The sequence below is a fragment of the Populus euphratica genome, unplaced genomic scaffold (assembly GCF_000495115.2).
Source record: "Populus euphratica unplaced genomic scaffold, PopEup_1.0 scaffold75.1, whole genome shotgun sequence".
NCBI lineage: Eukaryota > Viridiplantae > Streptophyta > Magnoliopsida > Malpighiales > Salicaceae > Populus > Populus euphratica.
In genome coordinates, this window is record NW_011499866.1 from 1,196,279 (window position 1) to 1,213,155 (window position 16,877).

The 16,877-nt window shown below is 32.8% G+C and overlaps 2 protein-coding genes across 5 annotated transcripts; one reads left to right on the plus strand and one right to left on the minus strand.

Annotated features, from left to right (window-relative positions):
* Nucleotides 1-2,499: 2,499 nt before the first annotated feature.
* On the plus strand, nt 2,500-9,691 carry LOC105126190 (uncharacterized). Of its 2 annotated transcripts, none has more exons than XM_011026976.1 (11): nt 2,500-2,645; nt 3,259-3,336; nt 3,788-5,500; nt 5,610-5,754; nt 5,890-6,030; nt 6,135-6,198; nt 6,307-6,456; nt 6,532-6,590; nt 7,710-7,844; nt 8,515-8,606; nt 9,040-9,691. In XM_011026976.1, exons 2-11 carry the CDS (start codon nt 3,301-3,303, stop codon nt 9,109-9,111), a joined length of 2,607 nt encoding a protein of 868 aa, XP_011025278.1. In that variant the 5' UTR covers nt 2,500-2,645; nt 3,259-3,300; the 3' UTR covers nt 9,112-9,691. The 2 variants fall into 2 exon arrangements, with proteins under 2 accessions (XP_011025278.1, XP_011025279.1); XM_011026977.1 differs by having other exon boundaries at nt 3,297-3,336.
* Nucleotides 9,692-12,310: 2,619 nt separating this feature from the next.
* Nucleotides 12,311-15,506, minus strand: LOC105126188 (SNF7 family protein). 3 transcript variants are annotated; one of them, XM_011026974.1, is made up of 8 exons: nt 15,048-15,506; nt 14,919-14,972; nt 14,666-14,836; nt 14,256-14,432; nt 13,914-14,044; nt 13,336-13,504; nt 12,949-13,078; nt 12,311-12,818 (listed from the first exon to the last, which is right to left on the minus strand). In XM_011026974.1, exons 1-8 carry the CDS (start codon nt 15,240-15,242, stop codon nt 12,544-12,546), a joined length of 1,302 nt encoding a protein of 433 aa, XP_011025276.1. In that variant the 5' UTR covers nt 15,243-15,506; the 3' UTR covers nt 12,311-12,543. The 3 variants fall into 3 exon arrangements, with proteins under 3 accessions (XP_011025276.1, XP_011025275.1, XP_011025277.1); XM_011026973.1 differs by having other exon boundaries at nt 14,913-14,972; XM_011026975.1 differs by lacking the exon at nt 14,666-14,836 and having other exon boundaries at nt 14,913-14,972.
* Between the last annotated feature and the right edge of the window lie 1,371 nt (nt 15,507-16,877).

A 16,877-nucleotide genomic window follows, 5' to 3' on the forward strand; every position in this document is an offset into this window, starting at 1 on the left:
CCTTTTGGAATTGTGTGATTTGAAAGGCTTATAAATTTCCTCTCATTAAGTTTAAGTTATGTAATGGCAAGAATTGCACCAATAACAAAGGAAGAGTAACGAAGATATAAGATATTGTGAAGATGAAAGTTTAGATAGCTTATTATTTAGAGCCATAAAGATTTTGTTGGAAAGATAAAAATTATGGGCTCGTTTGGGATTATGGTAATGGTTACGACTCAAAATATTTTTCATTAAAAAATATATTTAAATGATATTTTTTTATTTTTAAAAAATTATTTTTGAGATCAGCATATTAAAACAATTTAAAAACATAAAAATAATATTTTTTAGCAAAAACAATTAAAATTTGAGAGAATATGATTTCAAGCACGTTTCTAAACATACTATTTATTTAAAGATTTTGTTTAGAGATATAAATATTTTATTAAAGACATAGAAATTTAGCATGAAGATTTTATTTTAGAGATGCGTAAATAAGGAAAGCCATGAGGAACAATGAATGGAACTACTTGGAGAGATAATATTTTTTTTTCATTGAAAAGCTCAAGAGAATCTCGTACATAAGTGAAGATATAATTCTTAAAAACCATATGATCTCAAGTAATGTTTTATAGGATGCAATAATCTCCTTCTTTTTCTGTTTGGGTTGTATTTTTTTCTTTACAAACTATTAAAGATAAACTTTAGTAGCTCATCATCTTTTTCTTTTTCTTTCATGATATAATAGTTTTCAATGTCATGTTCAATATCTTGGTGAAATAAATAAAATTTATTAGAATTTTTTGTGCTCACGTCATGTTTCATAAAAGGTGGATATTACATGAATTTTTTTTTATAACGGAAACTAATATCAACAAACGTGATGGTCAAAGTTATGGTCACGAGCTCAAGAAACATTAGTCAATCATGAATTGATCTATTAGTGTTTTTCTTGGATGCCTCAAAGTTGCTAGGACATCAGTAATATTTAGGAGATTTTATTAATTGTCGTTAGAATAGAGGACCTTGCCTTGTTATGTTTATTTCTTCTACTAAAATATGATTTTTTATTTCTTGTTTCAATTTGAGAAGAGTTTGGTTAGGAAGAGAGTACAATTATTCTTTAGTAAACTCCATTAATCAAGGTTTTAATAGTAATAATCTTAAATAAACTTTTCACGTTGAATATTTTCTCATTAAACTTTTGATGATATATTCTAATGTTCTCATCTTTCTTATCTTGTGATGAAAAAGAGCTTAGTTATGCTTTTTCTTTTTCTTAGTGATATACTTAAGCTAAAATAGAAAATAAGTTTGGCAATGAGATCATGAAAGTTAAAAAATAAAACTAAACTTGAAGTTATGATATTATGCCTAAGCAAACCAATTAAATATTGTTTGAAAAGCTCTGAGTAAATTTATATATTTTATTTGCTCTTTTGATTTTACATATAAAATAATTGTCTTGGGTTATAAGCTCTAAGTAAATTTATATATTTTATTTGCTCTTTTAGTTCAACTAAAATTATTTAAGTTGACTTTAATAGATACATAATTTTTAAAATAATAAATTTGTAACACTCGACAATAGAGGTGGGGGAGTATATAAAGTCATTTTTAATAAATATAAGAATAAAATATCCTTGTTAAGGACTTGTTTATTTCTAGAAAAAACTATTTTTTAAAAAATTATTTTTTTTCACTTTTTCATGGTTAGTAGTTTTCTAAAAGAAATAATTTCCCAGAAAAAACTTGCCTTTCTATAATTTTTTTTAATCTTTATAAAACAATTTCGAAAATACTCCTCTCTCCTTTAATTGGTAACCTTATCAAAATATTTCTCTCAATATAAAAAATATATATTTTATTTAAAAAATTAATTAAAATATTTTTGTATAAAATTGATTAAAATATTTTTGTATCTACTTATCATTAAATATTTTATCTTTTTCAATACAAGAAAAAAAACTATTTTGAGGTTGATTTTTTTAAAAAAATGTTTAACAAAGTTTTATGTCTATAATATTATATTTAAAATATTTATATTATTTGTATATTTACATTTTATAAAAAAATAACTAAATATACGATACAATAATCTTTTTTCCACCATTAAATTTTTTATATCTCATTCTTTTATTTTAAAAAGTCAAATAATTACATTTAACTAGTGTGTCTATATATATATATAATTAAATTTTATTTAAGAGTTTATTTTTTATGATATAATTAAATAATAAAAAATATCTTTTTATTGTTTTTTACACTATCAAATATAAAATAATAATCAACTTTATAAAAATTTTCTTTTCATTGAAGCCACTTAAAAAAGACAGCCAACATACAAGGTCTAAGTTACCACTTTGACATATACAATAGAAGCAAGAATACAGGGGTATTACTGTCCATTCGAGAATCATGGCGCGATACGCACTCTAAACAAGTTAGAATCAGCAGGCCGTTTTAGATTCATCACTAACACATTTTTAATTTCCCGCCTCGTTCGGTACCCGCAACACTACTGTAGTGTTGTTTCGAAATCAATCCCCCCTTCTGTGTCTCCTTCCGCCAAACCTCTCCACTGCGTCTCACTTCTCTGTGATTCTCATGTTAAAAATCATAAGATGAAATCTAGCACATCGATTATCACCGCCGAATAATCCGTAAGCGACTTCTTGTATTAATTACCGTAAAATTTAAATTAAATGCTTCAATTTAGCACGTACTGCTCAATCTTGCTTCTTTTTTTTTTTCATGACTACATGATCTGCTCTACTGTGCTGAGTTCTAAATATGCGGCGATTATAGTTGTTTTCTCTAATTACACTATTTTAATTTATTCTGATAAAGTAATTAATCTCAGAAACTCGAAACCTAACTTCGTTCAATTCGAGATTTCGTGCGCTTGAAATTATGTAATGAATAACAAATCAAGTTGAATCTGCAGGTTCAGAGATATCCGTAGAAATTTGTGATGGTTTGTGATCTACTTGTATGAACAGTGAATTTGTCACTTCAAAATTTTCCTGGACTGTTTTCATTTTCTCTTTTGATATTTCACTATCTCATGTTGATCAGGAAACCGAAACTTACAATCTTCTGCAAAATATTGTATTTATTTTTCATATCAAAGTAAACAGCTGATCTGAGTGGAGGATTAAGTGGATTTTCTTAGATGTAGGTGTTCTAGTTTTTTTTCCTTTCGATTTCATAATGGATTTTTTGGTCCTGAATTATTTCTCTATTTGACTAATTTGCTTGTTATTTGGGCTGCAGATTCTGGCGGTATACATTTCATACCTTTTTGGCTGAAGCAACATGATGGAAGTGGATACACGGCAGAAATTACAAGATGTAAGTGGTGAATACGCGACTCTTAGGACTATACTGCTAATGGAAAGTATTTCTACATGGTTTCTGCTTATTAGCTAAAGCTTTTTGTCTATTTTTATAGTGAAATGTATTTTTTGTTAGAGAAATAGCAGAGTGATTGTTTTATGATACAGATGAGATTATCTGCTTGTAAAATCTTGTGTGATGAATATTTTAATTTTGCATTGCATTGAATGTTCAGCTGCATGTTGCTGGTCCTGGTTGAATTTTATTTGTGCAATTTGGAACCTTTGGTCTGCTGGTGAAATTTTCTTAGTCATGAATTACCCTTGAATTAAATTTAAATACACAAACATTATTCAGGGGAATCGGATTGGAATTCCTAGGACCAGATGATGTCACTGTCACCTGTTGCCACTTGGTGAAGTCTTGTGAAATTAGATATTTGACAACTTCTAATTACACGTTTCAGGATCAAATGAGTGACTGTCGCAGCTCTGGCAGCAGTTGTCGTCCATCTAGCCAGTCTAGAAAGATTTCGATTGGAATTCTGATTGACTCATTGTGGAAGAGAGGATCTGGAGGCACTAAGGAAAATGAAGCTGCAGTACCAAACACAGAAAGGGTAAATTCTAAGAAAGAAAGTTCAGTTGAAGGTAAAAATAAGGGAAACGGTGCTTTTGATGCTACTAAAGGCAACCAAACTGAAGCTCCTGAGCAGGTCCATTCCCCTTGGATCACTACAAGATCCTTTCACCAAAAATTTCCAACTTCTGAGGGTGTCCTTTACGCTGTAGAAACTTCCAATTTACCAAGTTCTACTGGAAGAAGAAACAAGATTAGCAGAGTAAAGAATGTGCCTGTAACGCTCTCAGTAGAGTTTTTTGCCAACCAACTATCAAATTCACATTCTGGTGATTTAAAGCAGAAGTTTAGTGGATTCACCTACAAAAGGAAGGGCGGAAAGTATAGAAACTCACAGTCAGAAGAAAAGGAATTTACATTTGCAACTGAAAAAGAAGGCACCATGCCAGATATAGCAGTGACTGATGATAAGACAGAAGAGAGAAGAACTGAAACTTTGAAAATGAAACTATGGGAAATACTGGGAAATATTTCTTCACCGAAAAGTAAGCCATCTAATTCTCAGGCTCATCAGATTGGTGTCAATAATTTAAATCAGAAGCAAATTCTTGATCAAACAGATGATGCAGTTGTCAAGCCTAGACAGAGCTCAGATACCATAGAAACTGATTCTGAAACTCCTGATCATACTATGAAGAGACCAGTGACTCGTTCCTTGACCCAAAAAAGAGCTTCAACCAAACAGAAACCAGAGAAAACTAAAGTTGATCCATCCTCCAGTCACAGGCAAAAAATTCAAGAGAATAATGTCTACTTCTTCGAAGAAGGATTGCCTGGAAAACAAAATGTTGCTGTCAATGATGGCTCTTCAATGTCTACAAGGAAGAAGGGCCAGATAAAGTGTTGCAGCATCAAACCACGTAAGATTCACTTCAGTGAAGACAACAATGGAGATGAGATTCAGGAAGGAAGTCACAAGAGTGAAATATCACTCCCCGCTGAGAAAATGTCTTCTCATAGCAATAAAATGGGAAATATCCATGGTTCTCAGAATAAGAAAGACTACTGTGAACCAAAGAATAGAAACAAAGAAAGAGATCCCCATCAATCTGCAAGGAAAACACCTTTCCCAGCTGAGAAAGCATCTTCTCTTAGCAACAAATTGGGAAATTTTCATGGTTCTTGTAGGAATAAGAGAGAATACACTGAACCGAAGAATAGAAACCAAGAAAGAGATTCCCATAAATCTGCAAGCGAAGACTCCCACCAGTCTTTATGGACACCCAGGACTGGTCAACAGAAGGATTTTAGCAGCTCAGCAGTACCTGAACATGGGGATCAACAAGAAAAATTTGATACTCCCTCCTCAAATAGCGCTGTTGATCTTCAGAATGATTTCCAGAGTCCACCATTCAAAATCAATTCCTGTACCTTAAGCTCCCCCCCAAGCTCAATGCCAAAATTTGACCAGATAAAACGGGTTTTTGGCAGTCCTGAACAAGCAGTGAGAAACTTTACTGTGGGAAAAATAAATAGCTTCAGGACTTTGTGGACTTCAAAGGCAGATTGTTTTGCCTCAAATAGTCAAACAGAATCGCCTGTATCCTTAACTATTTTTAGGGCTTCAATATGATAGTATTATCATGTTAGTGATGTATAAGGTTAAGTTTTGTTTCATTTTGCCTATGTGTTTCCTTATTGAACTTCAGGACGTGGCAGCAGAAATTATGGATTCCCCGCCCAGCAAAACATCACCTCTTAAGGGGGAAAAGGATGTGGAAGGTGGTCTTTTTGAATCATCATCTGAAGATGGATACTCTGAGAGCTCTGAAGAAGGTTCACCAATTGTTAAGGGTAACGACTATTTTGTTCCTCTTGCATCCTTCTCGTAGAATGTTCACCAAGTACTAAAGGTGATCATTCTTTGTTCTCAAAAATATCATTTTCTTTATTTTCTCTTTTTCTCACCTCCTTAATCATGGTGTGCAGGTCATAGAGAAGTAGATAGCTTCTCTCCAGAAATTGCAAATGCTGACAGATCAAAATTCATGCTTCATCCAACTAAAAGGCTCCGAAACCACCATGTTGAAAAACTCAGAAAATTTAGTCCCACATCACCCTCTCCAACAGGCACTTCTTATAACATAGTTACACTTTCTGCTCTATGTCCACGGTGTTACTGCCATCATCTGACTTTTTTTAATCTGTCCTTTCTCTGTAAAATAAATCCTTAGGCATTGCTGAAACTGAGCTCACTCCTGAGATTTCAGAACAAAACCAAGGGAATGAACTGGAAAGGTATTCCTTTCTGTACTTAATACAGATATGAGAATTAATTGGATGCAAACTATTAAAAACCATTATGTTTTTAATTTTGCATGATTTTGGGGCATAATCATGTTTCAGGGCCATTATGCTGTTCGCCACAGCTTTAGAAAACTTCAAAAAGAAATTGAAGTTGGAGACTAGAAAGAAATCCTCGGACATTTTGATGTCTGTCTCAGAGGAGATACGACTACAGTTGAAGAATATTGAGTCGCAAATCCAAACAGATCTGTAGGTTTTTTGAAATTAATTGATTTTCTAAATGTAAAAGTCATTTATCAGGTCTAATCTCAATAATGTTTTCAGGGGGAAGCTTTCAAGTGTTAGTAAATCAAAAAGGAGACGCCTGGAGTCAAGATTTGAAGGTAATGAATTTCATCTGCTACTGTACAGCTTCATGAACTTATCTTAAATGTTTGCTGCTATTTAAATTTATTAGAATGTTATTGCAGTAAAGCATATCTTCAACTTTTTATTGTTGAATATGATCGTGTATTTTTCTTCTTCTCTAGGATTCACCCAACATATTTTGAACTCCCATTAGCCATCTATTTGCAGTGCAAATACACATTTTATAACATCCAACAGTCCCTTTTATTAGCAATCAAACCTGGCTTAGCACCACCTGTTTTGAATCACTAGTGCATTCATTAGACATGAAGATCAATCAGCTGACAGGTGAGGTACACCATCATACCGAGTACAGTTTTTTTATCAAGAAATTATCGAGTCTCACATTCATATTGCCAGGGATGCAAACTAGCTTCAGAATAAGAACAGTCCAATTTTTGACCAATTCCTGTCTTAATGACTTTGTATTTCTTCTATGAAATCTTGTGTCTCTGATGTTAGTTTCCCTTATCACTGCATGCTAGGTCCTATTGCGTGTAATGTAGGATTAGCGGTTCTAGAACCATCAATGATTGGTGAACCTGTGGATCCATTTGCAACTCATTTGGAAATAATGCCTGAATGGTATTTCTTTCCTATATTTCAAAGCTCTGAGATGGAAAATATCTTTTTTAGGAACCAGACCGCAATAAGGTGGATTTCACTTTCTTTACTACTAGTAGGAAAGGTAGAGAATGGAAAAAACTACAACTAAGGTGTCTTCTATAGTTCCATCTTGATTGGCTGCCATTGAAGGTCCCACTGAACAGAAGTAATTTAGAAAGACTTCTTTCTTGAAGGTGTCGTGGTACCTGCCGTCCCCTTCCCTTTCACCACTGGCATCTGAAGGTCTTCAAGCTGTCAACAACTGATTGTTTTATTAACATAACATAGTATTAGCAACTCATACCAGGCATATATGTTTCTTTAAATAAAAGGTTCTGTGGATTTGATAAATTCTAATCAGTCTAACTCAGCCTTAACTTCTTAAGGGTCATCTAGCTGTTATGTTGAATCAATTCATTGTCTGAGATTTCTCTTCCTGCTGAAGCTTTAATAGCTGGTGTTCTGATTCCTTTTTTTTTTCTGTGCAGAACAAGAAGAGGAACTAAAGTCGATACATGATAAATTCAAACAAGATATTTATCAGCATCTCCAGGAGTGTAAAACCACGCTTGAAGGACTAGAATTGCACCAGATTGACTTCAACGGAACTGTGAAAAAGCGAAGTATGTGAGCCAATGTTATAGCTAGTAAATTTTTTAATAAATACATTTTTGAAATGTGTTTGATTGATTTCATATTATTCCTAATTTTTATTAAAACCTTTTAACTTCAGTTACACATACAAGCATGTGAGTTTGAACGCCATGATGCTTGTGGTGGATCTGTGATAATTGAAGTTTCAAGTTGATCAACAACTTCCAAACATTTTTAACTGGCTTCTTTATATTAAAAAGTTTTCTATTTTTAATTGGTTACTTGTTTATCCAACGTAAATTACTTTTTGACCTGCAAAGTTTTCATTTGATGTAAATGAATTGGGATAGCAACATGTCAGGGCAATTATATGGTTGAAGATTAATTGCAGTCATATGCTCCGTCTCTTTAGTGCTTTGGACCTCCACAGGAATGTAAATAGGTGCCTACATTATTTATTTATCATTTTTCATCAATAAAGTTACTTCATCTGCAATGCTTTTATTTATTGTGATGGTATGACTTAAGTTTTGACACAACATGGAAGTATCTAAATGCCATTGGCTTGATCTAGGGCATCCTAGATACACTAATGAGTCACAGACTGGTCACAACAGAAACAGAGTTGAATGGAGATGTACCGTGTGGAAACTCTGAAATACCCTAGCGTTTTATTTGTTGTCTATCTCCATATTGCAGAAGCATCACACCAGAAGCTTCTTATGCAAGCGGAAGAAGCAGTGAAGACACAGCTAGATGATGCCCAAAGAAGAATCACAGCTGTGCAAAAGGCAAGTCTGCTTCTATTTTTGGAAATATGATCCTCAGCATTTTCTAGCATCTGGGTTCTGGGTATATTATTCGAGATAATTGTATCATTGCATGTTCTACGACCTTTGCTTGTGTGGATACGTCGCTGTTTTTTTTTTTCCTCCGTTGGTATGACACCTAACTGTATGTATCTGTAACGGTGTGAGTTTACATTCGTGGGGGGTCACAGTCTAGAAGCTTATGAATTAGTTTTCTTCTTGCAATATCAATATATTAGTGGTTGAACCTTTAATGTTCATAATTATACCTACAGATTTGTCAAGTAGTTGCCTATCGAAGGTTATGTCCCCATGCATCTAGGATTACGCCCATAAAATACTAATGTTAGTGTTTATAATTGAAAGAGACCTTGCGGAGCTAATGCGAACCTTCCCTGTCATTCATTCATTGCAGTTGGCAAGGGAAAAGACGCTCCAGTTGAAGTATGTTGTAGCCGAGTGCTTGAATGAGGGTGTTCTAAGTTGACGAGGTTTTTTAGCAGATGGTTTACAAGATGGGGACTTTGTACAGAGATCAGAATTAGGAAGAGGCCGAAGGTTTTAAGAGTTTCCTAGAGGTTGAGCTTGTAAGCTTTTTCTAGGTTATAAGATTGCACATCATTCTGTGGAATTGGTCTTTCATTTCATAACTGCGCTGGGAACCATGCTTTAATTGTTGTGACAGCCAAGTCCCTCCACGTATTTTTGTCATAAGTCCATGGTGTTGCCGTTTAGCTATATAGTAAACCATACTGAGATTATTCATTTAATAGTCAACCTCAGATTAGATAGCTCTTTTTTTTTTCTTTCCTAAGCTGCCTTTGGTCGAGTTAAACAGTCCATGATGGTAAAAGTATGTTCCTGAATTTTCGTTTCTGAAAATATAGAGCGTAGCGGTGCATGAGAATGATTGAGGGTAGTCCAATTTTACAGTCTAAGTCACTGCATGCACAGAACATTTTCACTAGAAATGAACTCGATGATGTTCCTATAAGTTGCTTCAGGAGGCACCTGTGAGTCTTTCTTGACAAGTTGCTTACTAATTATAAAGTGATAGTAGGTTCTAATCTTTCAGACCACTACTTCTCAATAGAAAGAGAAGGAAAAGGTTAAAATTTGTGAGAGCTTCAAGAGAGTATTTGATGTGGGGTATGTGGTGTGAAGAGCTCACGGATAAGTTTGATAGACAAAAGCTCAAGAAGACGTTGTGGAAGGGTAAGCATGCATTGTTGCTTTGAAGGGTTATAACTGTGCCTGATTGATGCAACATATAATCCGAAAAGCTAAGTATGTCGGAGGCCAACAAATAGCGGAGTGTTGAAGGCTATCCAGGTCATTTTTTAGGTTAAAATCCATTTCAAAGTTCTTTTTTTTCTCAATCTTTTTGTGATCTGGATTTCTTTATTATACGCGATGTCAGCATTTTGACATGCTTTGCTGGGATGAACCACAAGTTCGTAGATATTCCATGTACATCCATTATTAGCCAAGAAACTCCTAGTTTATAATATATGATAATGATATGACAAAGAGAGGTGACCTGGGTTAGCCTTTTGACATTTTGGAATCCAGCAAGGATATATTCCAATTTAAAAACGGATAGTTTCGAAAATTGGCTACTGAAAATGAGAGAATTCCTTGGCGTGCTCTATACACCATTCATTGCTTTGATGGTGGGACCTGCATCCTCTTTATCATTGTTTGTAATCTGTGTTTTCATTGGCAATCAATCCTCGTCTGATTGTTGAATTTTATAGGCTGTGATTTTGTTTCGTCACTCGGTCGGTGTCCGGGGAGGGAAAAGGCGCATACCAGAGAGGAAACATGGAGCCACGTGAACCACCACGCTTGCGCACGTGAAGTGCAAACCTTTTATTTTACTTTCAAAGAGAGTTAGGGATTTAGATTATTTTATAACTACCTTATCTAGGTTTAATATTTCTTCTCATTTTACTGTTGTGAGAGAGAAATAGAGAAAAACTTTTAGGGGTCAATGTATATGTTTAATAACAACTTATATTTCTTCATCATTCTAAAATATTAATTATATATGCTTCACAACTTATTGGATTAAGTTGGATTGATGATAAGTAAAATTTACATAAAAAATTTTAAATTTTTATCAAAATTTTAATCATACGATGAAATCATAGAGGTAAAACAATTAGTTAAATTATTGAGAATTATTTGTTAAAGTGAGAGATTGATAAAATTTTAATTATTGCAAAAGACAATACACAACTCTAATAATTTGACTATTATATATTTGAAGAATACGATACAAGATTAACTAGCTATTATATTGTTAAATGAGTATTTGTATATTAGGTGTTATGCATATATTATAAATCTTGTTGTGCGCAAGGACTTAAAAAAGATTAATGTATTTGTTGTTAAGATTTAAAATACAGTCAGGTTTGTGAGATCTTTACCATATAAATAACATATATTTAAATTGTGTGCAGAGAGTTAATTGAAGATATGATGTAAGAAATCAATGTGTTTTGATATTGTAACTTAATAGAATTCAACTTGTTTGATATTAGAAACCACTGAAAAATTTAAGAGGATCTTTATAAAGTTAGATGAAAATGATTATATGGATATGAGTTATTTTATAAAGGTTGATTAAAAGATATATATATATATATATATATATAAGGACACCTAATTTTGAGGATTAGAAAAATGCTAGATCTTTGGTGAAATTTTTAATAATTTTTTACATGGTTACATTGAAATTTTTTTACTTATTATATGTTACATCAATTTTTTCTCTATTGAATTTATTTACATGTATACAAATATATCATAAATATCTAGAAACAAAGATAATCTTTCATGTAGAATGAGAAAAAACATGATGTTAAAGTATGAGAAATATTGAAAAGAAAAAAAAATAGAAATTTTCAATTATATGTGGCTATTGTCTTATATCCACATCTCAAGTTGAAATATATAAATTTTTATTTTAATGAGTTATATGATGTTGAAAAAGCATAATTATTAACAAAAAATAATAAAAAATATTTTAGTGAGTTTGTATGATTGGTAGGACATCTACTAGACACCATCATGATATTGATACTAGTAATGACATTGAGATAAATGATATGTTAAATACTTTGACTCGATTTAAAAAAGAAAAATTAGAGGAAAAAGATAATATAGAGAGTAGAAATGGGATTGAAAGGTATTTGATTGATAATTATGAAAATTTCAATTATAATATGTTAAATATTTAAGTTGATAAAAATATAATGTTTCAAAATATAAGATTTTTTCTGAAGTCTTATAATATATATATTGGTTCTTTATCTAGAAAGTTATTTTTTAATTTTTTATTAAAAATTGCTTTTGAATTAGCCTTAAGTATTGATGGTCATATACTCAATCACTTTTAAAGAGTTCTTTATTTCTAGTAATAGTTGAAGTATTTATTTGTTATCAAAATTAGTTGTATTATAAATTAATTTCAATCAGCATTAGCATTAGAATCTTGATCTAAAACTACAAAAACCTCAAATAATTTATCTTATAATTAATTCAATTTCAATCTATTTATAATTTGTTAAAACGTCAACAATATTCGAATAATATTTTTATGTTTAAGAAAAATCTGACCCCAAGGGTCAATTATCTAGTTACAAGATCATAAGAAAAGAAATGGCAGGACATGAACCGACTGGATCAAAAACCAAATACATCCATCAACTCTTCAGACAACCAGGATTTATGACTGATCAAATTAGACATCATGATAGTTTACATTTTTCTAGTGTATATACATGTAAAATATGCAGAGAGTGAAATCGTTATATACATGACCCCAACAGCTTGATCAACTGACCGAAAACTTGACATCATATTTAGCCAGTACAGATGATCATAGTACCATTCCAGTAAGGAATTCCTTTAATTATGCTGCTTCAAGCATCGCCTGCTTTGAATTTTTAGTTCTCGTCGGGAATGGAGACTTCTGACTTACAGATTCCGTAGCTGAACCATCATGGAGCTTTAAATTCGACAAAGCATCAGTTAGCGAGTCAGTGGATCCCAAAGCACCCATTTCTCCTGATGTACTGCCAACCTCGACTTTCGATATTTTAAGGTTTTCACTTTCTAATTCCAACTCTAGCTTTTCTAACTCCTCTTCTATATCTTCATCTTCAATACCTGAGACTGGATTTGATTCTGCATTTGACAAAGAAAAAATTCTCACAAATCCAAGATACTAAATTTGCTGAAATGGTAATGAATTTCCAATTGGCATTGACCATAGTTTATGTCCAGGCACAGAGGGGAGGGGAGACAGAGAGGATACCTAGAGCCTTTTCAACTTGTTTTTGTGCATCAATACTCTCCTCAAGTTCTTCTAAACAGTGTTCAACCTCCTCTACCGTTATCTTATTTTGTTTCATTGCTTCAGCTCCAATTCTGATGGCCTCAGTTACCTGGCATAAGGAGACAAGTATTAAAGCGAAATGATTTTCCGCAGTGAAACCTTGCTAGGTGGCTCCTTCAATTTGCAAAAGCTGAACTCACCAGCTCATTAGATCATAGAACTTGATTTGTCATCAGAAACAATTTATAGACAAATGAGTTTTTTTTAATAAAAAGAAATGGGAGAATGTGTAGGTGAAATAACTAACTTGACATCAAGACATTTCGGACTTCAGAGTTGCAGCAGAAGCTAATTGCAAAAGTTTACCTTTTGTGTAGATTCAGCATTTGCGATGACATTCAGAACTTCCTCCACTCTGTTCAAAAGTGCAGTACACCTTTCTCTACTCTCCGAGGCCAACTTCATCTCTCTAGCATGCCTCAGGGCTACTTTCTTGTTTCCAGAATTTAAAGAAGCTAATGCTGATTTTCTTGACCTGCACAGAGAATAAACTGAATCTGTGAGACAGGAAAACTTGTTTCAACTGCCCTAAATTACCACATTAAAATGCTGCTTAAAAACTGACATAAGCCTCTATACAGTCAACAGACACATCCACTTTTCCTGTTAACAAAACTGGCCACATTTTTCAAGAACAGGCATAGGACTAGACATCACAAATTGTTCAATAAATGATATACCAGTGTGATAATCACTTGAAGGTATTGGTGAAGCAGAATTTTATGATAGTCCAAGTTCACATGCAGGACATCGTCATCAGTTTTTAGCTTTAATATAGGCCTTTGCCACATTAGTTAAGATCAGGGATAAATAATTATATCCAAGCTAGCTTCAATCCTAGGGCAAAAATGTACTAGTGTACAAGTAAAGGGAGAAGCAAATACATTTCATATCGTCTGTCAATCATGGCAATTTGGTCCTCAAGCTTTTGTGCTGTCCAAATCAAGCGCAGGACATCCAAATCTAGACTTGAGATGGCGGGAACTGATCCTGATGAAAGGGAAATTTTCACTCCCTGCAAATAAGTTATTTAATTACTCTCTTTATTAACTGAAATGCAATGAATAGCAATTCTTCTTCTAATATAATTAGGTAGAAACAAGCCTTGGGTTAAAGTTGTTTTATGCATTGAAAATTTAAAATGTAACTACGTTTATACTAACAAAAGTGATATTTTTATAATTTCATCTCTATAGAAAAGTAAAAAGAAAACCATATTTTAATACCTCTATAACCTCCTTAGAAATTGAGAAATATTGTGCTTTCCCGAGTCCGGATAGATAACTCAAGAGAGGAGCTGCCTCAGATGGACCACACATGCCCTGGAACTTGCTCATAGTAACAATGCACGAAGACGTCCAATGACTTTCAGATAAGCATTTGATAATCTGAGCAGTTTTATCCTAGATATCAAGAAAAAGAATTCTCAATAATTATTAAAACATCAGCACTATATAGAAATTCAAAAATTCCATACAAAACCCTCTCTTCTGGCACAGTTTAAGGTGCCAACGATCATAAGCTAACGAAAAGTTCTGACCCCATCATTTACAATTCCAAGAATAATGCTGAGAGGTGCCAATCAGCTTTTATTCCAAAACCCAGATGAGAGTTAAAAGAATAAATAGCTAGCTACCTTCAATAATGGTGTAAGAAAGAGATGATCTTCAAGCATAATTATTTCTGGAGTAACAGGTGATCTGACCATCAAATTTCTAACTTTTCTGAATAACTGAGAGATTCGACCACTACTTGGGTCTACAAGATCCACATTTCGCACAATATCACCTTCATTATACATTAAGCACTGCAATATTAAAATAAAATAAGAAGCGTAATTTAGGGTATAAAAAAAATAGCGAAGGAGTTAATTGACTAATTACCAGTACATGATCAATGCATAACGGCGTTAAACCTCCACGATTGAACCACTCCTCCTTTACCTTCACATTTTTTAAATAAAAAAAAATAGTATTAACTCTTGATTAATGAAAAAAAAAAGTTAATAAAGAAAGAACCTGAGAAGGTTGAATAATGAAGAGGTCGAGATGTCGAGCAATTTTGAGGATTAAATCTTTCCAGAACAAGTATTTGGGTTCCCAATCGGATCTTTGCCCACTAAATGCTTTGAATCGGGCTGTGGCCATTATTTCGTCGTCCCAATCGGGGACTTGTTTTCTTATGAATTCCTTCACCGACGACACGGAATCCATTTCTGTTCTATTCGGAGCTGCTGCTTGTTGAATTTCAATTCAATTCCCGCTTCGCTCACTGAAATCGAAAATTTGAAGGAGAAAATTGGAATTTTCAAAGGAACCGAAACTTCAAAATCCCGGGTCTGGTTTGATACTGTGGTCAGCGAGCGGTACTTGCAGGCAGGTTGGATGGGTACAAGAAGATTTTTAACTAAACCGACACCGTTTGAGGTAATTGCAGCTCCAATGCGGCAACTTCCTCCAGCCTAAAAAAAAAAAAAAAAAAAGAAGTTGTGGGAACTTCCAAGTGAGAAAATTTTGATAAAATCCTGTAACTTCGGGTCTTTTTTGATTGGGGTAAAACTAGATAATTGTCCGGGCTACATGGTGTCGATTAATTCTTTTAATGTAAAAAAATATCTAGATTTTATTAATATATTTTTTAATAAAAAAGTAAAATCATATAAAATTAACCTAATATTTTAAAAAGAAAAGTTGGATTTAAAGGAGAATTTTGCCTTAAAAAAGGAGCATTTTGCTTTATGTTGTGTTAGACAACATCTTATAATTTAATCATAAAAAATAATGTACAATACACAAATGATTTGAAAAATATTTTTTTCTTCTCTAAAACTTATCAATATAAATAAATTATTTTTCTTTTCATTAAATTTTTTTTAAAAAAAACATATTGTCACACCCAGACATTACAACAATCATTTAAAAATTTAACTCTTGATTGGAAAAGAATAGATATTTGACATTTTATTTTTTTAGGGAAAAAAATCTTATTTAAGAAGTCGCTACCTGATATTATGGTTATTAGAAACTCTAACTGGTCTATTGAAACCTATTTTTGGGTCTTCGCATAAAAAAAAACATTAAATAAAAAATATTATCAAAAAAATAATAGTAGTGAAAAGAGGATATCGAAGCGCCTAGAAAATGATCAAAAATTGGTTGAGGAGGTTCAAAAATACAAATATTGAAATTTGACAGTATATCATTAACCGGTGAGAGCTCTATTGATAAAGAAAATTTTATTTGAGGAAGAAATATACAAAATTAGATGTTTATAAATTCAATTAAATTTTATTGAAGGTTTAATTGAATTTATGGAGGGTTTGATCGGAAGAAAATTTGATTTTTAAGTCAATTTGGGTTTTAATTGAAAGAAATTAAAGTTCCAGGGTCAAATTATAATTTTTGAGAGTTGATTTGGTCAAATCAGGAGCTTAATTGCATGCTTATTGAAGTCTGGTAACCAATTAGGGACTTGATTGAAGAAATCCAAAACCAAATATCATAATGAAAAAGCGTGCAAATTGAAGGGCTGATATGAAATTGGACCTATTTTGGCACCAAGTTTCATTTAAATGAAATGATGTGTTATAGTCAAAACAACGTCGATCCATGCATTTCACTATAAAAACAAAAAAGAGAAGAAAACGGTGTTGTTTTGAACGACACCATAAGTCTTCTTTTTCCCCTGGACACGCAGAGAACAGGGGAAGAAGAAGCATTCCCCCCCTTTGTTTTTCTTTATCCTTTCTCTCTCCTAAAACCCAAAAAACCAACGACCCGACTTGTCCCTTCACTAACACCACCACGCCCTTACGCCGAAAGAGTCATGCCCTATAGAAGCAGGGGCGG